Below are 23,201 nucleotides of genomic sequence, written 5' to 3'. Positions count from 1 at the left end.
TCCCCGCCCTCCGCCGGGGACCGCAGCGGCGCCGCGGGTGTCAGAGCGGCGCAGGCTGGCAGTTCCGCGGCCGGGATGCCGAGCAGCGCCGCGTCCGCCGGCAGCGCTCGCCACTGCGGACCTGAGGGGCGCCCCGGGCCGTGAGACGCCGCGCGCCGCGGCCAGTCCCGGGCTTCCGAGCCCGCCCGCCCGCCCTCCGGGGGCCGGACGCGAGGCGAGTGCAGCGAGGCAGCGGCCGTTCTGGACTCTGAGAGGGAGAGGCACCCCGGCTTCTAGAACCTCCCCTGCGGCCCCCGGTCCCGGCTTCCTGAGGGCGTCCGGCCGCCACCCCCTCCGGCGCCCGGGTCGGCGGCCCGCCGCGGCCGGGTCCTGGCGCACACCATGATCGTCGCGGACTCGGAGTGCCGTCCGGAGCTGCAGGGCTACCTGCCGTTCTCCCGGGGCAGCGGCGGCGGCGGCGGCGGCGGCGGCGGCAGCAGCGGCAGCAGCAGCAGCAGCAGCCCGGGGGCCGGGGAGGTAAGCAGCGGCCGCGCCACTTTTCCCTCGAACCCCGAGCCTCGTCCGAGCTCCGGGCTCGCCGGGGCTGAGCCGGTGCGCAGCCCCCGCCCCCCTCCGCCCCCCCGTTTCCTCCGCCCCCGGCTCGGGAAGGGGGAGTGCAGCGCGTAAACCCCGAGCGGGGTTGCATCAACTGGCAGCCTCGACCCTCTCCGCCCCTCCCCTCCCCCCGGGCGTGCGGAGCCCTCGGCCCCCGCGGGTCCCGGCCAATGAGCGGAGAGAGAGCCTTCTCCAGCTGCCTGGGGTTTGGGCTCCGGCCTTGGGAGTCGTCAAGTCCGGGCAAATCTCCGCCGCGGCGGCCCGACCCTCCTCCTCCCCGCCCTCTCCTCCTCCCGGAGGCTCCGGTCCCCGGGCCGGCCGGCGGGCGGGCGGGCGGCTCCTTCTAGGTGGGATGCGTCCCCGCTCCCGTCCCCCCGCCTCCCCCACCTGCACCCCAGTTTGGAAGGGGGCGCCGTTGCTTCCGGGCCTTGGCCGGCACCGGGGGACGCGGCGGCGGCGGCGGCCAGAGCTCTGGGGAGAAGCGAGCACCCCGGCCACAGCTCCCACATCCAGCGCGGAGTGGCCTGAGGTCTCAGAAGTTTGCTTCGCAGGGACCCCCTTTGCAGGGAGGCTGGGACTGAGGCTGGGCCTCCTCCGACAATTCGCCTCCCCTAGACCCCCACCCCCCACCCCCACCATCACCACCGCCATCGATAATGGATATCGTATAAAAAGCACCCATTAGATTCCAGGCTCGGGTTTTGCCTTTTCTCGGAGTCCTCCGGACTAAACTAGCAAAATACTAGGATGAGCTACACTGCAGTCCCATTTTACAGGAGGAGAAATTGAGGTCCAGGAGGGAGGATGGAGACGCTCTCTTCACTACCCGCCCAGAGGAGCTCATGTATTTTGTTTGGCCCGGGCGCCTCTAGGATTTCCGAACGTGCTTGGCACTGCAGGGAGCTTTGTTTGTTTCTTCGGTTTTCTGGCCTGGAGAGTGGCACCAGGGGTCACTGCGGCTGGGAGCCAGGCACTTGCTCGTACTAAACGGCCATCCTGGGCAAACGGCTGGGCCCCTCTGAGCATCGTGGTGGATGAGTGTGCCCTGCGTTTTCCGTGACTCTGTTTACCCTTCCCCACCTGGTTTAGGAGCCACAGGTGGGGGAATAAAACCAGCTTCTGCCATTCTCAGCTGTGTGACTTTGACCAAGCCACTCCACTCTGAGTCTGCTCCCTTCTTTGTGAGAAAATGGAAAATACAGCCCGGCCGGCAGGGCTGGGTAGTTGTGCATCGACCTATGAACCAGGAGGTCGCAGTTCGATTCCCGGTCAGGGCACATGCCTGGTATCAATGATTCTCTCTCATCATTGATGCTTCTGTCTCTCTCTCCCTTTCCCTTCCTCTCTGAAGTAAATAAAAAAATATATTTTTAAAAATGGAAATACAGTTAAATCCTAATTTAACATGGTCTGTAGGTTCTATGACTATGCAAAAACGATGCATAAGGAACCTAACCTTACCATAGGCTAATTGGTAACAATGTTGAATGAAACAATGTTATTTAAGAACCTGGTGTAATTTTTTTTTTTTTAAGATCTTTTCATTGATTTTTTTTTAAGGAGAAAGAGAAACATCATTGGTTGCCTTCTGTATGTGCCCTGACAAGATCAAACCCGCCACCCAGGTATGTGCTCTGACTAGGAATCAACCGGCAACCTTTCAGTGCACAGGACGATGCTCAACCTACTGAGCCACACCAGCCAGGCTGTGGTATTTATTAAGAGCACCTAGCCCGGCCAGAGTGGCTCGGTTGGTTGAGCACATTCCTGGGTGGCGGGTTCGATATCAGGTCAGGGCCTGTATGGAAGGCAACCGATCCATTTTTCCTCCCTCTCTCTAAGCATATCCTCAGGTGAGGCTTAGCAATAGTAATAATAACAATAAGAGCACCTGGGCAGAGCTCTGAGTTCAAGGACTGGCCCTCCCACTCACTTGCTGTGTGAACGTGACCAAGTGATCACTCCTCAGAGCTGCATCTTCCTTTCAGATCCGATAGCATCTCCGAGGGATTGTTGGGAGAATTGGCTGAGAATACGAAGGCCAAAGCACAATACTGGACACAGCAACCTTGTCAGAAACGCTGGCTCTTATAGGATGTGGCCGTCATCGGTTCATATCTCTTCCCCAGAGTCTCACAGGGTGTGCTGAGGAGAGTTGGTCCGTGCCTCTTAGGGCCCGTGCCTGGGAAGCGGTCTGGGCAAGCTGTGAGGGAGTGGCCCTTCGATGGAAGAAGCCACAGGTCTGAGAGGGCAAGTGGGTGATGTCTGAACCTCTACGTATTTTCTCTTAAAGAGGACCTTGGGAGGTTGTCTGCATTAAGAGGGTTCCTTAGAAGACAGCAAGTGCGGAACTTACAAAGCCTGGAAGCCCGAGGTCCAAGGGAAGACCCACCTGTATGGGCCCCTCAGCCACCATCACTTCACACACCCTTTCAAGGGGTTTACGCCGCCCACTCCGGTCTTGGCAGTATGTGCTCAGGGCTCTGATCAGGCTCAAGAATCACTTCCTCAAACATCATGTCCGCAGGCCTCCCCCCCAGTAGATAAGGCCTCTCTGCATATCCTCTCCCTGGCCCCTTTCTCCTTTGTGGGAGCTTTTTATCCCAGTGTCAGTGTGACGGCTGTATATTCGGGCATTTCTCGTCTGCTGCCCTCGCTGGGCTGGAAACACGCCGCAGGCCACATCCCCGGCACTGTGCTTAGCACCTCGTGAGTGCTGGTAACTGTTCGCCCCTCCTGGCTTAGCTGACCCTTGTGAACTGTGAGGCTTTGACGTTGGATCTGAGCTGTGCTTGTTTGGAACAGGACTCAGAAAGAGCTCCCGTGAGCTGTCTCTGAAGAAGGGATAATAGGACCTATTTCCCTCCACTTGGTTGGGAGAAATCAGCCAGATCAGAGGTGGAAAGCTCTTAGCCTAGTCCCCGCCCAGGGTAAGTTTGAGGCACACGCACACTCCCCTCCCCCAAGGCTGGTCAGAGGCTGCTTGGCTATGTGTCCCTCTCAGGTGTAAGCCCAGGCATGTATCTGAGTTCAGCAGACCGGAGCTGCTCACGGGGTGGGGACGGGGATGGGGATGGGGATGGGGCGGGGGTGGGGGAGTCTCTGCCCTTTCCCAGCTGGCAGAGTGACTTCGCAGGTGTCTGTCGCTGAGTCCTGGGGCTGCAGGCTGTGCATAGGATACCAGGACTAAAGGCTGGGGCTACTTCAAGAGGCTGAGTTTAAATCTCACGCTGGCCCCCTGTCATCTAGTACTTAACCTTTGGAACCTTAGTCTTTCCTCGGGTGCAAAATAGAGACCCCCACCCCCACCCCAAAACTGATGAAGATTAGATGGAAACTGTGTACAAGTGCCTAAGCGAATAGAAGGACTAACCTTTAGCAAGCACTTAAATTCGGAGCAGGCACTGAGCTCTGAGGTGGCTATCCTCTTTTCACAACTTGCCTGAAACCCTCCCAGAGGGCTGACTCCTTAGTGTTCTTGCTGCCTTGAGCCCCTCAGTTGGAACTATAGGAGCAGTAACCGGTGATCTTCCCTCTGCCCCTACCAGCCGTGTTACTGTGGTAGGTCACCTTCCCCCTCTGTTTCCTTTCTTTAATCTATAACCTGGGGTGAGGGAGAGGATCTTCCTTTAACATGTGTGCTGAAACTGCACTGTCCGGTATGGTAGCCCTTAGCCACATGTGGCTATTTACATTTTGATAACTTTTAAAAATTAAAATTCAGCCGAAACCGCTTTGGCTCAATGGATAGAGCGTCGGCTTGGGAACTGAAGGGTCCCGGGTTCGATTCCGGTCAAGGGCATGTACCTTGGTTGCGGGCACATCCCCAGTAGGGGGTGTGCAAGAGGCAGCTGATCGATGACTCTCTCTCATCGATGTTTCTAACTCTCTATCTCTCTCCTTTCCTCTCTGTACAAAATCAATAAAAATATATTTAAAAAATAAAAATAAAAAAAATAAATAAATAAAAATTAAAATTCAGGTTTTAGTTGCACTAGTGACATTTCAAATGCTCAGCCCCCATGGCGAGGGGCTGCCATCTTTGACATGCTCCTTCATTGCCGAAAGTTCTGTCGGTCTGCTCTGTGCCAGACACTGGGGTTAAAAACAGGGAAGTGGTTCCAGTGTGCACCCTCAAGGTAAGAAACGGTGCAGGAGGACAGGTGCTGTGAGTGGGGTCCTGGATCTCGGGGGATATGGGCAGGGGAGGAGGAGCTCCTCAATCCTGGTGACCCCCAGATGCAAAGCCTTGGGGCTGCTGAGGCCTTGAGAAGTTCAGAGAGTGGGAATAGTGTCTGCTGTTGAAGAACCGGGTTTGGGTCCCAACTTTGCTACCTCCTTGGCTGAGGGACTAAAAGTGACTCTCTCTGAGCCTTCCTCGTCATCTGTAAAACAGGCACCTTAGTAATAGTTCCTGCCTTAAAGTGCGTGTGAAATACAAGCTTAGCCAATGGTAGCCACGGTTGTTATCTACCATCATCATCATCATCATCATCATTATTATTATTGACTCCCTGTCCCAGGGAACAGGGGAGAGCTGATTCGGAGGCATCATCTCTTGGCATCTCCTGCCCTGTCTGCTTCCTCTGAAGTTCTGGGTGTCCAGGTCAGAGAAGCATTGTATCAGAGCACTGGTTAGAATCTACTTGGACTTGCCTTCAAAGCTTTGCAATTTCTGTTCTGAGTGGAATGCTGGCCCTGCTGCCTAATCAATTCATTTAGATATTTGATATTTAGATATCAGCTCAAAAGTTACCTCGTCCTGGCTCAGTGGTTTTCTCTGTCCACTCGGCCTACAAGATTGCATATCACCCACCCCAACCCCATCATTGCTTTATTTAATTTACTTCATATAATCTATGATTTTAAATCCTAGTCATAATTCGTTTATTTGTGATTATAAATTCTGTGAAAGCTGAGACTTTGTCTTTTTACTCCTGTACTGTTGCTACCCAAAATGTAGACATCAAAAAACATTTGTTGAGCCGAAACCGGCTTGGCTCAATGGATAGAGCGTCGGCTTGGGGACTGAAGGGACCCGGGTTCGATTCCGGTCATAGGCATGTACCTTGGTTGCGGGCATATCCCCAGTAGGGGGTGTGCAAGAGGCAGCTGATCGATGACTCTCTCTCATCCATGTTTCTAACTCTCTATCTCTCTCCCTTCCTCTCTGTACAAAATCAATAAAATATATTTAAAAAAAAAAAACATTTGTCGAATGCACAGATTAATTTTGGCTCACCTGGAAAGCTCTTAGCCCACTGCCTTACACACCCTAGCTATAAACTATGCTGTGCCCACCCAATGAAATTAGAATTGCTGGAGGCAGAACCTTATTGTTAATCTTCACCTGGGGATATTTTTCCATTGACTTTAGAGAGAGTGGAAGAGAGAGGGAGAGACAGAGAGAAACACTGATGTGAGAGAAACACATCTATTGGTTGTCTCCTGCATGCGCCAGACCAGGGCAGGCCCGGGCCTGGGCCCAGGCAGGAAAGGAGCCTGCAACCAACATGCCTGCCCTTGACCAGAATCAAACCCAGGACCCTCTGGCTCACCGGCTAATACGCTGTATACTGAGCCAGACCGGCTGGGGCACACTGGCATTTTGTAAAAGCTTTCAAAGGGACTCTGGAGTACTTCTTGGGTCGAGATATCATTGTTTGAAAAAAACGAGGTTAATGATAGCTGATTTCTATTCTGTGCTTACTGTGATAGAAGTACTGAGGTGAGGGCATTATCTCATTAAATCCTTATAACTACCCAGTAAAAGCAGGTACTATTAGCCCATTATTAGTTGAGGAAACTGAGGCTCACATAAGTAGGAGATGGTGGAGATGTCATTGGAGCCTAGGCAGTTGTTGTCAGAGCCCCTAACTTTTACTGTACTCGATCTTCATCCTCATCCTCATCAGGGCTGACAGTGTTGTTGGATCCAGACTTATCACTTAAGACCCACAGGTGACAGCTCGTGGGGCAGACCTTAGAGTGAAATGGGACTCCCAGGGCTGTTCCCTGTACCTCGCTAGCACTCTAGTGGGCCTTCTTTTCCCCCAACACCCAACCCCAGTTCCACCCTGCCCTTCCCCACCCCACCTGGCTGTGGTGTTCTCTGTCCTCACGTCCCCTGAGGGGGAGGCCCTTTTTGTGGAGTCAGCAATTCTTATCTCTCACACAGAGCTGTTAGGCTTTTTCTCTTTGGTGAGGGGGAGGGGAAGCGGGAGCAGGAGTGCTTGGGGCTTCTGGTGGTTTCTATGCTAGACTTGGACCCGCCTGGCCTGGTAGCTCCCAGAAGTGTGGGCTGAAAGGGACCTGGGTTATCAGCCAACCAGAGAGTTTAGGTTCCTTTCTCAGGGCACACAGCAAGTTAGTGGCAGAGTTATTCACATGGGGACTTCCAGGTCCCGTTGTTCTTTCCCTGTCCGCTTTCAGAGCCCCGACTCTGCCTTCCTCGGGGGCGTTTTGACCCTCTGAGAAGGAAGGTGCAGTTATTTAGTTCCTGGACAGGTAGGTCCATTGCTAATAAGTCTGGATTTTACTGAGATGGGGAGAGTTATTTCTGTTTCTGTCCAGTGAAGGTATAACTGCTTTGGGTAATATCTTTCACTCTCTCTTTTAATCCTCACTCAAAAATTTTCCATGATTTTTAGAGAGTGAAGGGGAGGGGGAGAAACAGAGAGAAAGAAACTATTGATGTGAGAGACACATTGATTGGTTGCTGACCAGGGCTGGTGTTTGAGCCTGCAGCCAAGGTACATGTCCTTGACTTGAATCATACCCGGGACCCTTCAGTCTGCAGGCCAATGCTCTGAGCTAAACCGAATAGGGCCGTGTAGACTCTTTCTGAGGCCAGGCCAGTGCTGAGAGCCCCCCTTGCAGTTATTAAAGCAAATGAATAAGTAAAACATCCTCTGTGAACCTCACCTCTAGGCCTAGGAGCAGATTTAATGAGTACATCATTGGTGGTTTCCAAAGAAGCTCCAATATGTGCATGTCGGAAGAGCTGCTGCTGTCAGCCATGCATGCCCTGTGCTGATCCTCTTGAAGCCTCTGTGCTTTCTTTGTGTTCTTAGTTCATAGCTAGTATGAATGACCTGGCCCCGCTGTCCACAGAAAGTGATCTGGCAGTAGGGAGACCTACTTCACACAAGTTAGAAGACAATGTTTCCAGAAGCAAAAGCACTGGGAATTTGGGATCACAGAGGAGGGTCTGAAAGAAGTTTCCCCGGCCCTGGAAGACTGTAAAAGTTAGCTCTGCAAAAGGAATGGCTAGTGGGAGGACAGTGGGCCAGATTCCCTCTAACTTATCTCAAAGGTAAGGGAGGTGGAGACAGAGTTTTAAGCCAGTTGATCAGATTTGCACATAACGTTGACTGGCTGTAGAAAGGTTGCCCTCTTTAGAAACCACCAAGGTCACATACTAAGTCTGCTCCTATTCTAAGAGTTGGTGCTCAGGGGACATTTTTAAAAAATATATATTTTATTGATATCTTACAGAGAGGAAGGGAGAGAGATAGAGAGCTAGAAACGTCGATGAGAGAGAAACATGGACCAGCTGCCTCTTGCACACCCCCTACCGGGAATGTGCCCGCAACCAATGTACATGCCCTTGACCGGAATCAACCCTGGGACCCTTCAGTCCACAGACCGACGCTCTCCCACTGAGCCAAACCGGTTTCGGCAGGGGGCATGTTTTATTTATTATTTTTTTGTTAGTTTGGTAGAGGAATGGGTAGGATAGGGCAGGGAGATCATTGGTGAGCCTGTAGTTGGTAGTCCAGACAAGAGATGGTAGCGGTCTGTGAGGTGGTGATGGTGAGAGGGATGAAGAAATGACAATTTGAGAGACTGCAGCTGCATCCTGGGGATCTCGGTAACCTGGTTTCCGGATGTAAGTGAGGGGGTTCTTGCATGGATTCTCCGGGGCTGCCAGGAAGGTGGTCTCCTGGAGATGTGCAGGATGGTGGCTGTGTATTCCCCTTTCCCAGGCCCTCCCTACCCAGCCCTGGGGCTCCCGAGTCCCTGCCCAGTTTCTGAAGAGCCAAGCCTGTGGAGCGAGCCCTCTCTTGTTTGCTCTCTCTCCACCCACCAGACGGGTGCATATCTCCCAAATGACTCCTCCGTGCAGGTTACACCAGAAAGGAGGTTTTCAAAGTTCACTGTAGTCCCTTGGGTAAGAGAAAACCAGAGGGCACTTTCCTTTTCCTCCTCTCTTGTACCTCCAACTAACCATGCTGTGTTTCCTTCTAGGAGCAGAGGATGAGGTGGGCTCGGGGGGGCCCTCGCGGGCCCAGCGCCTTCATCCCCGTGGAGGAGGTAAGCCTGGAAGGGTTAGGAATTGTTGGTCGCTGGGAAGTCGGAACATGGAACACTGAGTTGGTGTCTCTTGAAATAGCAGTTTTGAAGCTATCCCTTCGGGTTCCTGACTCAGACCAGCTCTAGGAAGCAGGCCCATTAACCCCATTTTGCTGGGAAGGAACAGGCTCAAAGAGATACAGTGGCCATAGCGCAGCTAGGAAATGAACAAACGTCCGATTCCCAGAACAAGGCCTACTTTTCCTCAAGAAGGTAGAACCATCTGTGTTTATCTTCTCATTCTTGACTGTACATATATTAAAGTTTTATTTTACTTCAGTAGTATATGTTCATTGTAAAAACTTTCCGATGTTTCAGAGTCTCCTCCCCTGTGAAGTGATCACTGTTACTTAACCATTTGCCTTTGTTTTCTGGTGTTTTCTTCCCGCCCCATCCAGAACCAAGGTCATAGTTTACAGCATGTTTTTGGGGGGAGTTTATTGTTTTGTTCTGTTTTCTCACTTACTACAACAGAGACCTCTTTCAGTTACTGAGTCACATCATCCATTCTTTTTTTCTCCATGTTTTTAACAGATAGCAGTTGGGTGATTAATCTGTGTCCGGTACTGTCCTGGGTGCTGGGGACACCACAGATAATAAGACAGACAAAAATTCTTGCCGTCATGGAACTGACATTCTAGGGTGGAGTTGGTGTGTGTGGGTGCCTTCAAAGCACATGCACAGAAAATTTCTAAATAATAGTTTTCTTCTTTTTCTTTGGAAACCACTGTTTCCTTGTCCCCTTTTCTCTCCTGAACATGTAGGCCAAGTAGTTAATGAACTGTTAACAAATTCTAAGCCCCCAGTTCCCTCCACCCTTTGTAAATGGAAAATAAACAACCACTAGCTAGTTATTCATGTCTGCAGCCCAGAATATGAAGCTCAAGTGTTGTGCTTGTATTTTATATTTTCATTTAGAAATAACCACTCCTGCCCTAGCCAGTTTGGCTTAGTGGATAGAGTGTTGGCCTGCAGACTGAGAGGTCCCGAGTGCAATTCCAGTCAAGGGTATATGCCTGGGTTGTGGGCTCAATCCCCAGTGTGTGTGTGTGTGTGGGGGGGGGGGGGGGATTTGTGGGAGGCAGCTGATCAATGATTCTCTCATTGATGTTTCTCTCTCTCTCCCTCTACCTCTCCCTTTCCCTCTCCTCTCTCCATTCTCAGAAATCAAAAAAGAAAGAACCACTCCTCTTATAATAAAGAAAAGAAATAGGCTTTGGGGTCAATCTGGATTTGAATCCTGGTTTTGTCATTTACTAGATCTGTAACCTTGAGCAAGGAATGAAACCTCTCTGGGCCTTGATTTCCTCGTCTGTCAGTGGAGGGAAAGTAGTGTTCACCGCACAGATAATGGGAAAAACCAATGAGATAATGCAGGGGACGCTCTAACTCAGCCCTCGGCGGAGAGAGCACTCGGGAAGGCTCAGCTATTTTGCCCCCACTCTCCTTGGCTGTGCGGTTTTGCACTGTTAAAGCCGAAGCTCCATGAAGGCCGGAGAGAACTGTATTTTCACCTCTGTGCCTGAGTTTTTTCTATCTAAAAATGGAGAATAGAATTATCTCATACTTGTAAGAATTAAATGAGTAAATACATATAAAGTGCTCAGACAGTGCTTGGCACCTTGTAAGCATTATCAAAGTGTTGGTTATTATTATGTAAGGTATTTGGTAAGTATTTGATCACTTAATGAAATACCTTTTACTCTCTGACTCTCTTTTTTTTTTAAAATATATTTTATTGATTTTACACAGAGAGGAATTGAGAAGAACAGAGAGCCAGAAACGTCAATGAGAGAGAAACATCGACCAGCCGCCTCCTGCACACCCCCCACAGGGGATGTGCCCGCAACCAAGGCACATGCCCTTGACCGGAATCGAACCCGGGGCCTCTCAGTCCGCAGGCTGACACTCTGTCCACTGAGCCAAACCGGTCCCAGCTCTCTGACTCTCTTTTGGAACACAGTTGTTTTCAGTTTCTTGCTATTATAATCCCGCTGTAATGAATGTGCTGGTCTCTTTGGGGGGAAGGACGGGAGGGGAACCCATCCTCTCCTCACCTTTGCTTGGCAGGTCCTCCAGGAGGGAGCTGAGAGCCTCGAGCAGAACCTGGGGCTGGAGGCACTGATGTCCTGTGGGCGTGTGGACAACCTGGCAGTGGTGATGGGCCTGCACCCTGACTACCTTAGCAGATTCTGGCGCCTGCACTACCTACTGCTGCACACAGATGGGCCCCTGGCCAGCTCCTGGCGCCACTACATCGCCATCATGGTGAGCCTGTCTGACCCTGAGTCTCCTAGGGTGGCCACCTGGTGGGGGGTTCAGTCCCCAGATCTCTTTGCTGGGGACTTCCCGAACTGATTCCGTAGATGAGGAAGAGAAAGCCCTGGCTTTATTTGACTATAGAATTTTAGAAAAGAGGCATCTTTAGTGCCTGCGCCACAGCTTGGGAAACTGAGGCATAAAGGAGTAAATGACCTGCCCAAGGTCACAACAAGCCAGTGGCAGAGCTGGGGTTAGAACCCAAATTTCCTGCCTCTCAGGCAACAATGAGGTCTAGGATGTCACCTTCCACGGGGTACTCGCGCTGAATGGGGCACAGAGAGAATAGCATGACCCAAGCTCACACTATGTGTGCCCTTTCCTCCATAGGCTGCTGCCCGCCACCAGTGTTCCTACCTGGTGGGCTCCCACATGGCCGAGTTTCTGCAGACCGGCGGTGACCCGGAGTGGCTGCTTGGCCTCCACCGGGCCCCTGAGAAGTTGCGCAAGCTTAATGAGATCAACAAGTTGCTGGCACATCGCCCATGGCTCATCACCAAGGAGCACATCCAGGTACAGTGGGTAGAGAGACAGGTCCAAGAGGCAGCACAGGGGCCGGCTGGGGTCTGGCAGCCAGCCCGGGGGCAGGCACTGAGCACGTCTGGCCTTCTTTCCTCTCCAGGCCTTGCTGAAGACGGGTGAGCACAGCTGGTCCCTGGCTGAGCTCATCCAGGCCCTGGTCCTGCTCACCCACTGCCACTCACTGGCCTCCTTCGTGTTTGGCTGTGGCATCCTCCCCGAGGGGGACCCGGAGGGCAGCCCTGTGCCCCAGGCACCTTCACCCCCCAGCGAGCAGAGCAGCCCCCCCAGCAGAGACTCACTGAACAATTCCGGGGTAAGTCACCGGCCCGGGATGGGCGGTGGGAGTGGGGGTGGGGCGCGCGGAGCTGGCATGGCCTGTCGTCCCTAGACAGAAGCCACTGCTTCACCGCCTCCCAGAGATAAGCCTTAGAGAAGTTGTTTGACTTTGAAGTTCCACTTCCTCATCTATCCGGTGAGGACAAAGACCACTGCTTCATAACGAGCTGTGAGGACCAGATGAAAGAACCATGTCACTGGCCCCTCAACGTGTAGCGCCAAGATTTAAAGTCTCCTGGCTTTTACCGCTTTCAGAATACAGAGTTTGCTGCTTATTCTGTAAGGCGGCCTTGTTTGTTTTATTTCGAAAATACAGGTATTTTAAAAGTCCCTTACCTGTGAGGGTAATTGATGCCCAGAGAAGACATGTCTGCTCTGTAGTTTTGTGTTTTTTAAATTATTGATTGATCTGAGACAGACAGAGAGAGGATCATCTATTTGTTGTCTCACTTATTTATGCATTCATTGGTTGATTCTTGTATGTGCCCTGACCAGGGGTCAGACCCACAACCGTGGTGTATCAGGATGACGCTCCAAATGAGCCACCTGGGCCAGGCTGACTCTGGAGCTTCTTAAATTTCCCTTGGGGCAGCATGGACCGTGAGCTGCCGTTCAGAAGGCCTGGCCTGTGGGAAAGGTGTGTGGAATGTCTTGGGGTGGCCGGGAGAGGAGCGGACGGCCATCTTCGGGTCTCCCCTGCAGAGCTTCGAGGCCGCGCGGGACGTGGAGGCTTTGCTGGAGCGCATGAGGCAGCTGCAGGAGAGCCTGCTGCGGGACGAGGGAGCGTCTCAGGAGGAGATGGAGAGCCGCTTTGAGCTGGAGAAGTCGGAGAGCCTGCTGGTGACCCCCTCGGGTACGGGATCATGGGTGTCCAGGTTCTAGGGCCTGCCCCCTTCTTCTGCCACCTCTGCTGAGGAGCAGGCACCTCTGTGTGCTGCATCTCTTGTATGTTGGGGTCAGACCTCAGTTTGAATCTGCCTGTGTGAGGCTTCCTGTCAGAGGGACCACTAATAACTCACTTCCTGCCTTGGGGCCTGTCTCCTCACACATAAAGGATTGATGTGTAAGGTAAATGGTACAGAAAAGCAAAGCTCTTCACACGGAGCCCAGCCCGGCATGCGTGGCTCCATAAATAACTACTACTGCCATGACTGTTATTATTACTGGGGGCCTCAACCCTGGGCCTGACTCGCCCCCTCCCATTGGAATCCTGGTTCCACCTGCTGTAGGGAGGAGCTCTCTCTGGCCTTAGACGCTGCGTGGCCTGGCCCCACACTGATGGTTACTCAGGAGTGCAGATCTCTGTGCCCCATGCCTTGGCCTCACGGTGACCTCTTTCTGATACTCTCAGCTGACATCCTGGAGTCCTCTCCACACCCAGACATGCTGTGCTTCGTAGAAGACCCCACTTTCGGATACGAGGACTTCACCCGGCGAGGGACTCAGGCGCCTCCCACCTTCCGTGCCCAGGTGGGTCTCCCACTGGTCTTGGCATTGCTCCTGATTTACAGTCAAGGAGTGGGTGATTTGAGTGATAGAGTTGAGTACCTTCTCTCCCTTGAGGGAAGTGGGAGACCCTGGATCCTGAAGGGACCCATCTGTGCCCTAAGAGCATCCCTCTTGGCTTCTCCAGCCCAGACTAAGCAGTAGCTTAGATTTGTGAGGTGGGGAGGTGTGCTCCAGAGGATGGGTTCTCTCTGGCCAGCCTTGGGCCGTTTATTGACCCCTTCTCTTGTTTCTCAGGATTATACCTGGGAAGACCATGGCTACTCCCTGATCCAGAGGCTCTACCCGGAGGGTGGGCAGCTGCTGGATGAGAAGTTCCAGGCAGCCTACAGCCTCACCTACAACACCATGGCCATGCACAGCGGCGTGGACACCTCCATGCTCCGCAGGGCCATCTGGAACTACATCCACTGCGTCTTCGGCATCAGGTAGGCACACGTCTCCTCATCCAGGACATGTGCGCACTGCACGTCCTCAGTCTGCACTCACAGTGGTTTCCTTTTTTGTTTTTTTCTTTTCCTCTCTTCCTGCCTATGCTATTTTTCAAAGCAAATTTTTTTCTTTGCTGATTACAAAAGATAATAAATGTGCTTACTGTTTGAACTTTATAAATGAAACACTTTAATCCCACTCCATAGAGATAACTGTATATATAATCAGAGAGAGAGAGAGAGAGAGAGAGAGAGAGAGAGAGAGAGAGAGAGAGAGAGAGAGGGAGGGAGGGAGGGAGGGAGGGAGGGAGGGAGAAATACCGGTGATGAGAGGGAATAATTGATCGGCTGCCCCACACTGACCAGGAATCAAACCATGATTTGGTTCATAGGTAGATGCTCATCACTGATCCACGCAGGCTGGGCTATGACATTTTTCTATATTGCTTCTTTTCTTTCTTATGTAATTGCTTTTGTATAGTTTAAATTATAACTTCATTTAAAAAAATTATATATATATATATATATATATATATATATATATATATATATATATATATTTGATGTTTGTAAAAGGATGCAGCCTGGTTTTTAGTAAATTTAGAAAACATAACAAAAAGAAGAAAATAAAAACTATCCATGATAACCATCCTTTCCTCTTCTTGTTAAGTATTTCCTTCCTGTCTGTTTTCCATGAACAAATAACCAAAACATACATATAATTTTATGAAAACAATATTTTCTTGCGTGTCACTTAATTTTACTTAATCAGACATTAGCACATTTTAGTGAACCATGATTCTTTTCTCCCTTTTCTCATTTAACAGTTTAGTTCAAGCATCCAAAAAAAAAAAAAATCCCCCAGTTTTTAGAAGGGCATAAATGTGAATTTCCATGTATTCCTAACTGTTAATCATATTTCACTGGGTGGGTTGAGTTGTACTTAATTGGCTGCCATCCCGCTGTTCATTGTCAGGTTTCTAACTCAGAGGAGGCCAAGGATGGATAGGCACAGCTAGTTCCCGCCCAGCTCTCACGCCCAGGATCTTCCATTCTCCAACATGATCCTTAATCTGGTACCTTGTCTACTGCCTGTCTTCCAGTTTTTAGCCCGTCTTTCCCATCCACCCCGATTTGAGATGACTCACTGGCTCACAGGACTGGCGAATGATAGAGTAGCTTCTAGACTGCTCACCAACTTGTTCTTTGACTTGAACAACTTAGTCGTCTTCTCCAGGCCTTAGTTTGCCCATCTATACAATGGGTACCAGCTCCCTTTTTCCCTTTCCACCTCCCTTATCCCGGGAAAATACTTGCACTCACCTCCTGTCCCATCTTCCATGGCCTTTACTGCTAAGTAGTAAATATGACCTTGGAGCCAGGTGGAGCTGAAACCCGTTCCCACCTGCGTGACCTAGGACAAGTGACTTCACTTCCCTGAATCTCAGTTTCATCTACAAAACGAGGCCGATGAATACAGATACTGTATGTAATAGCTTTATATACAGTAGTGTACAATAGTTTTAAGGATTCCTTGAGTATATGTTCACATGGTACGTAGTTGATACCAAATAAGGCATGCTTATTCTCTATTCATTCCTTGGTCTATGATATATGACATCAGCTATTTTTCTAAGAGGAACCAAGCTTCTAGTTGCTTCCTCCCTTCTGCCTTTTCTTGCTGCTCTCTGTTCCTTCTTTCACAGGGTGGGGCTGGAAGAGGGGAGCCAGTTCTGGAAGCTGAGGGTGAGTGATGCTGTTGGCCTTTTCCTCCAGGTATGATGACTATGACTACGGGGAGGTGAACCAGCTCCTGGAGCGGAACCTCAAGGTCTATATCAAGACGGTGGCCTGCTACCCAGAGAAGACCACCCGGAGGATGTACAGGCTCTTCTGGAGGCACTTCCGCCACTCGGAGAAGGTATGGAGGCGGGGGGGACTGGACAAGCCCGGCCAGGAGAGGGCAAGGGGTCGACCCAATGAGGTAGCCAGACTGAGTCTGCACTGCCAGGTAGAATACCTGAGTATATGGTACTGGGTTTAAGTACTCCTCCACGAAGTAATTTCAAACTCCACTGACTCGCCCATAAGATGGGAATGTGCTTTGCAGGGTCCTCCGTGGCAGCCAGCAGGATCTGGGTTGAAATCATAAGCTGTCATCAGTAGAAGTAGAACCTTGGGCAAGTCACTCTGCCTCCTCGAGCCTTTTTACTTTGACAGCGGGAGTAAACACCACCTGCATTTCGATTGCTGGGAGGGTGAGATGGGAAAAGGAATGTCAACCTCCACCCCCGAAACCGTGCTCCGTGGCAGCTCTTACTTTAGCGTTGGGGGATAAAGAGATGAGTCACAACAAGGATGAAGATGCTTGAAATTCCTGAGCAGTCCTTGCCCCACAGCGCTCGGAGCCTTAGGAAATAGAAGGATGAGATGAGTGGTCAGGGGTGGCGGCAGCGTGGGAGGGATGGGGACGGCGAGGACGGACCTCCTCTGCTGACAAGCCCTCCTCTGTGCCCCAGGTCCACGTGAACTTGCTGCTTCTGGAGGCCCGCATGCAAGCCGCCCTGCTCTATGCCCTCCGTGCCATCACCCGCTACATGACCTGACTCCCACACAGGACCTGGGCCCCGAGCCGCTAATTCTCGAGGCATCCTGCTCTCTGCAAGAACTCTTCTGTCCGGAGACAGACCCATCCCTTTCTGTCCACGCCCGCCCGCCACACTCTGGGGGTGGGCTTTTGTGTGAGGTGCAGCCCCCAAGCCACACCCTACAGTTTCTCACTGGAAGGACAGGATCTCTGGGATCTCAGCGTTGGCCCTGGGAGCTGGAAGAGGACTAGCAGATCGCCAGGGGCCATGCCCTCTTCCTACCCCTGAGCCCAGAGGCAGAAGGCACAGGAAGTACAATGGGCTGAGTTCGGATTCATGTACCTCCAGGTTGGGCCTTCCTGGGCTGGAAAGGTCCCCGGCTGGCCCCTGAGGGAGAGGGGCAAACACCTCCAGGGACTGACACTCCAAGCAGCTCTCCTTTTCCTCCGTCATCCAGTTCCATTCCCTCTCACCTGCCATTAACCCATCAATGTGAAAGTCAGGGTCACAGCTGGCCTGTGCATCCGCCTCCCCAAAAACCTGTTCAGTTGGGCAGCCTGAAGGCCCCTTGTTTCCTGATGGCCCCAATCCTATTTCATTTCCTTTTCTCCCACGCCTGGTGGTGTGAGGCCCCAGGAGAGAGACGAAGCACATTAAACAAGTAGATTATCTCTAGAGAATTTAAGTAGCTTTTTGGTCACTTTGCCTTTTGAAGTGTAGGGAGTATTCGATTATAAATCCTCTGTATTTTGGTCCTTTATGGATGAAGTCCAAACCTCTTTAGGGCCTCACCTGTAAAGGTGTGAGCAGGAGGACGGGCAATCTGTTCTCCCCAGAGCTCGCACCTCTTCTGTCTCCCGAGCTCCACTGCGGATATTTGCCAAAAACTCGATCCTTTCTCGGTGGCACGTGGCCCAGGGGGAGAGCTCGGAGACCCCAGGGTTGTTCGGGCCCTGCCACTGGCCAGGTGACCATGGCTATGTTGCCAAACCTCCTTGACCCCGATTTCCTCCGTTTCAGACTAAGGGGAAGGGACACTTTTCATGCCTGGGTTTCTCAGGCCAACCTGCCAGCAGCGAACTGCACATCGAGCAGGATTTGGAAGGTCCTCCGGGGACTCCCACTCTTGCAGTCAGTCTCCTGGCTGCCTTCCAAGGACCACCCAGATTCTGTCCCCTCTCCTCAGTTTTAGGTGGATTACTTAGAGGCAGGAACAGCCAAGGACTGACCCCAGGCACTTTCTATAGCAAACAAGCTGTGAATTATGACTTCCTAGCCCTTCTTCCGGCAGTATGTGCCTCCTCTCCTCTCTGGCCGGTGAGGAGGGGACTGAAGAAAGGCGAGGGCCAACATGCTGCTTGCTTCTGACCCTCCTCGCTGGGGTGGGGCAGGAAAGGAGCCTGGTCGGTGTGCCACATTTCATACCCATGCGGGCATGGGGAAGGACTGGCACCCTCAGACCGCCCCGCCCTCCCGCAGTGACGCTGGGCAGGAGGGAAGAGGCCCCGCCTGGGTTTGGAGTCTGGAGGGGACCAGATGGCTGTAAATGTTCTGTGGGCGGACAGGGAGGGGTATTCAGTGTTCAAGTGCAGAAGTCTTCGGCTTTGCTACCAGTTCTGTATAATGAGAAATAAAAGTTCACCGAGGTTTTGTTTTGTACTGCTTGTTAATGGGCTCTTTTTTCTGTTAACTAAGGGTCATGGTTCACCTCTTAGCAGGAAGTTGTGATTGCATCATGGACTTGACCTGCTAGCCCCAACCCTACTGGGCACTTGTGCCCAGTGATGGCATGATTGGGAGTGGTTGGCATTGAAACTTCTGTACCTTCGTTATCTAGTCCTTTCACCCATTTGTAGCGGGCCAGGCACTATGGAATTACAATGGCATGTTTTTTGTGTGTTTTTTGTTTTTTGTTTTTTTTTCCACTAAGCCTGGCCCTTGACTGGGTACTTGGAGGCCATTTCTCTGAATCTGCGAGGGAATTGGGACAGAGGTAGTGACATTGCTGAGAACGTGTGGTTAGTAAGGGGTGAGGCCCCATTCCAGCTGGGAGCTGTTTGACCCTCAGGCCTGGGCATTTAGCCTTCCTATTTTTTCCACTGTTAGGCTCCCCTGTGGCAGAGGCAGGCTGTTTGAGAATCTCTGGGTCCCCCTTCTGTCCCCTGCCCCACCACATTATGCTTATCTGCTTCTCATCCTTCCCTCTTTAGCACCAAGGAGATAGAACTGGGCATAAGGAGAGAGATGTGACTCCCTAGCCCCAGGCTGTGCCAGTGCCATGTAGTAGCTTTTGAACTTGCATCATGACTAAGAGTTAAGCCCTCTCCTGCTGTCTTCCCCACTTGCCTTCAAAAATGGAAATGACCTCCTCCAGGAAGCCTTCCCTGACTGACTTCATGTTCCCTTTTCCTTCTACCCTCTTCATTTTTGCAGTGTTCTCACATTTGTTCTTCCTTCTACGGTCATTTAAGAGCATGTGAAAGTAAATAAGATCTGGAGTACAAAACTTGGATCTGGACTGACTCAGTCACTTACCCTGGGGCGAGGGGATGCAGGGAGATGTCAATCAACTGCCTCAAGCTTCCTCTCCCATGAAAACAACGTTTTCTCTTCCAGGTAGCACCACGTAGTGACAGATGTATTCAAATTTAATCTCGTTTTCATACTTGCCCAAGGTTCACAAACTTTTTGTGCTTCAGAATCTCTTAAAGGACAGTGGTTGGAGGTAGAGCTCAGAAACTGGCGTCTCTAACAGCTTCCTGGTGTGCTGATGCCCAGACCATGCTTTCCCTCAGTAGAGGTTGTGAGCACAGTATGTAAATGTCCTGGACACAGAACAGTGGACACAACAGGCACGGTTCCTGCTCCCGGGGCATTTACTGTCTAGTGCAGGAGACAGACGTTAGATCATTACACAACTAATTATGTCATTGTGATGGGCACGTCCAAGGAGAAATACAAGGTGCTTTAAGAGAATTTACAACCTAACAGCAGAGCTTTCTCTTCCAATGAAACATGTTGGACTTTTGCAGACACTAAAACACACCCAAGAAGACCAGTTTCCCACCCAATGAAGCACCTTGGAGCCCAAGGGCTCCGTGGAAAGGTTGGAAAACTACATTCCTCCAGTGGGTGCTGTGGTGAGCATCCAACACGTGTCTCTCATTCCTTCTCCCTCCCCCACTCAACCAGGAAAAGCCTCAGGGGAGGCCCTCTCTGGCTGCCTAGCTCATGGCTATGCCCCTTGGGGCAGTCTGCCTCCATGACTGACTGGAGGGACGGAGTCTACAAAGGCCTGGCCCTTTTACCTCCATTGGAACAACTCGAAGGAATCCCAGCTCCAGTGCTCCCTTCGGGACCAGCCGAGGCCTCCATTGCAGCCCCATTTCTCTGTCCAGCCCTGATTCCCACTGTCCTATGACATTGGCCTCCAGTGTGTACCCCCTGTGTGCAAATTTCCATCTCAAGAGTCTGCTTACCAAGCAAGGTACTTGCCCTAAAGCACTCTCTTATTACAGATGGTGAAAATACAGACCAGAGAGGGGAAATGACTTGCTTGAGGCCACACCTGGGCCTGCAGATCCTCCTCAAAGTTTGTCACCACGCTGCGTCAGTCCTACAACTTCCTGTCTTTACTTCTCTTCCTGAGGTTGGAGGCAACAGCTGCACTGCTGGAAAGGCCATCCCCGCGCTCACGGCTGGAGACCTTGGGCAGATCACTTCCCCTCTCCGGGAGGTTAACTATGTGCTGCCCGAAGGCTCCTGTGCTCTCAGGTCCGCCTGCGCGTGGTGTCCCTGCTCCTGAGAAAAACCGTGGCTCAGCTGGTTCCAGCAGCAGCAATTCCCCGTGTCTGAGTCACCGCTGACCTCACTGTTGGTTCTGGCTGCGGGGAGCCATGAGCTTCAGTCCCAGTTCTGAGCCGCTAAACTCGCATGTCAAGAAGGAACCCCTTTTCTTTTTTAAAAAAATATACCGTGCCGAAACCGGTTTGGCTCAGTGGTAGAGCGTCGGTCCCAGGTTCGATTCCGGTCAAGGGCATGTACATTGGTTGCGGGCACAACCCCAGTAGGGGGTGTGCAAGAGGCAGCTGGTCGATATTTCTCTCTCATCGACGTTTCTAGCTCTCTATCCCTCTCTCCTCCTCTCTGTAAAAAATCAATAAAATATATTAAAAAATATATATATATACACCGTATTTTCCGGCGTATAAGACAACCGGGCATATAAGACAACCCCCTAATTTTACAGTCAAAACAAAGGTTTAGGCCTATATTCGCTGTATAAGACTACCCCTACTTCCGAGGCAACACCAGTTATTTTTTTAATAGACCGCCTCTCTGACTCTGGCCAATCTGAGCAGGCTTTTTTTCATTTCAAAAGTCATCTTATACGCCGGAAAATACGGTATTTTATTGATTTTTTACAGAGAGGAAGGGAGAGGAGAGAGATAGACAGCTAGAAACATCGATGAGAGAGAGACATCGACCAGCTACCTCCTTCACACCCCACACCAGGGATGTGCCCGCAACCAATGTACATGCCCTTGACCGGAATCGAACCCGGGACCTTTCAGTCCACAGACTGACCCTCTATCCACTGAGCCAAACCTCCCCTTTTCTTTGTTCATGTCAAGTGCTTGTTTTGTGCCAGACACTGCTAAATGCCGGCAGAACAGCGATGAACGAGACACACACAGTCCTGGCCCTCCTGGGCCTTAAAGTCTATTGGGAAAGATGAACATCACACAAAACCTTGTGGTGAGTCCTGGGAGAAGAAAAGCACAGGGAGGGCCTGGCCAGTTTGGCTCAATGGATGGAGCGTCGACCTGCGGACTGAGAGGTCCCAGGCTCGATTCCGGTCAAGGCCCGTACCTTGGTTGCGGGCACATCCCCAGTGGGAGGTGTGTGGGAGGCAGCTGATAGGTTTTTCTCTCAATGTTTCTAACTTTCTGTCCCTCTCCCTTCCTCTCTGTAAAAAAAAAATCAATAAAATATATTTTTTTAAAGAAGAAGAGGCACAGAGAGCTATGAGAAATACAGCAGGGGAAACCCCACATTCAGAGTGAGAGTTCCCAGAGAAATACCCTGGATCTAAAATAAGACAGGATGGGAGGGAAGAGAGAAGTGCGGGACAAAGCCAAGCAGAGGAAACAGCATGGGAGAAGATGGGAGGCAGAGGAGGAGGCAGCCTGACGGGGGCGGAGGGGCAGAGAGAATGTGAGAAAGGGTGAGGCTAAGGAGGAAGCCCACGGCAGGTCTGGCATGTTAAGGACTTTGGACTTTATCATATGGGCAGCGAAAAGTCTTCAAAGGAAATTGTGTTATTTATTACAAAATAGATGTTATGAACTGAATGTTCACGTCCCCCTCCAATTCATATGTCGTAACCCCAAATCCCTGTGTGCTGGTGTGTGGAGGTGGGGCCTTTGGGAGGCGACGAGGGCATAATCATGAAACCCTCGTAATGGGGATAAGGCCCTTAGAAGAAGAGAACGAAGAGATCTCACCCCTCCTCTTCCTCCCTCTGGCTCCCTTCCCTGTGAGGACATAACCAGGACAGGGCTCTTACCAGAAACTAATTGGCTGATACCTTGACCTTGGACTTTCTAGTCTCCAGAACTTTAAGAAACACATTTTTGTTGTTTAAGGCACTCACTCCAAGGTATTTTTGTTATAGCAGCCCACACTGACTAAGACAATAGATAATATTTCTTAGAAGAAGAAGTAGACAAAGTAATAGGGCTTATTTAGGACTTATTATGAGCCAAGTACTCCACGAGGTACTTCTCATGACCTCATTTAATCCTCCCAACAGCCCTATACAGTAGAGCCTATTATGATCTATTATCTCCTTTTTATAGACGGGCATAATTGAATCTGGATTCAAAAGTCCTCTCATCCAAAGAGGGTTCTCCCACCCCCTAGCCCCCAGAGCATACAGCTACCTCCTTTGACCTAAGCTTACCAATTGCATCTGTGTTTCCAAGACATCTCTTTTTATCTAATATGATAACTATTTATGTGGCTCACTCATCTCTCCCCATTCGATTGATTGCAAGCCCATAGAGCAGGACTGGCATGTCGTAGGGGCTGAGCAAATAAATTAGCTGTGGAGTCCTAGCCGGTTTGGCTCAGTGGATAGAGCATTGGCCTGCAGACTGAAGGGTCCTGGGCTCAATTCTGATCAAGGACATGGACCTCAGTTGCAGGCTCCTCGCTGGCCCAGGCACTGGTCGGGGCACATGCAGGAGGCAACCAATGGATGTGTTTCTCTCACATCAGTTTCTCTCTGTCTTTCCCTCTCTTCCACTCTTTCTAAAAAATCAAAGGAAAAATATTCTTGGGATATGTCTGTATCCGCCAGGATGCCTGGTCTGGTGCGGGGTCCTGGCAGCGGTGTTGCAGGAATCACAGCCTCTGCCCGGGCTGTCTTTCCCTGGCTGGTTGTCTGTTGTGCCACCAGCTCTCAGACACTGTGTCAGTCTGGTGTTGGTCTCGGGGAAAAAGCGTGGACTTTGGAACCAGACAGAGTCTCAAATCTGAATGCAAG

The 23,201-nt window shown here is 51.3% G+C and overlaps 1 protein-coding gene and 1 pseudogene across 2 annotated transcripts in view; both read left to right on the top strand.

Annotated features, from left to right (window-relative positions):
* The window catches only part of LOC311618008 (large ribosomal subunit protein uL22-like), a 133,360-nt pseudogene that overhangs the window by 63,128 nt on the left and 47,031 nt on the right, over positions 1 to 23,201 (top strand). The gene's annotated exons all lie outside the window — the stretch shown is intronic.
* On the top strand, positions 25 to 18,310 carry SESN2 (sestrin 2). Its single transcript, XM_084874994.1, has 10 exons — positions 25 to 516; positions 8,845 to 8,910; positions 11,020 to 11,217; positions 11,599 to 11,781; positions 11,891 to 12,103; positions 12,829 to 12,979; positions 13,478 to 13,596; positions 13,870 to 14,060; positions 15,840 to 15,984; positions 16,583 to 18,310. Exons 1-10 carry the CDS (start codon positions 382 to 384, stop codon positions 16,667 to 16,669), a joined length of 1,488 nt encoding a protein of 495 aa, XP_084731120.1. The 5' UTR covers positions 25 to 381; the 3' UTR covers positions 16,670 to 18,310.

Source organism: Pipistrellus hanaki (assembly GCF_964339955.1).
Source record: "Pipistrellus hanaki genome assembly, chromosome: 2".
Lineage (NCBI taxonomy): Eukaryota > Metazoa > Chordata > Mammalia > Chiroptera > Vespertilionidae > Pipistrellus > Pipistrellus hanaki.
Note: the sequence above shows the minus strand (reverse complement) of the source record. Positions and strands in the feature narration are given on the sequence as shown.

Excerpts from the sequence above, each read along its gene's own strand:
- SESN2 (XM_084874994.1), top strand. The coding sequence starts at position 382 with ATGATCGTCGCGGACTCGGAGTGCCGTCCGGAGCTGCAGGGCTACCTG. Across the intron at positions 13,597-13,869 it reads CTCCCACCTTCCGTGCCCAG|GATTATACCTGGGAAGACCA; the intron begins GTGGGTCTCCCA and ends CTTGTTTCTCAG. Across the intron at positions 14,061-15,839 it reads CACTGCGTCTTCGGCATCAG|GTATGATGACTATGACTACG; the intron begins GTAGGCACACGT and ends CTTTTCCTCCAG.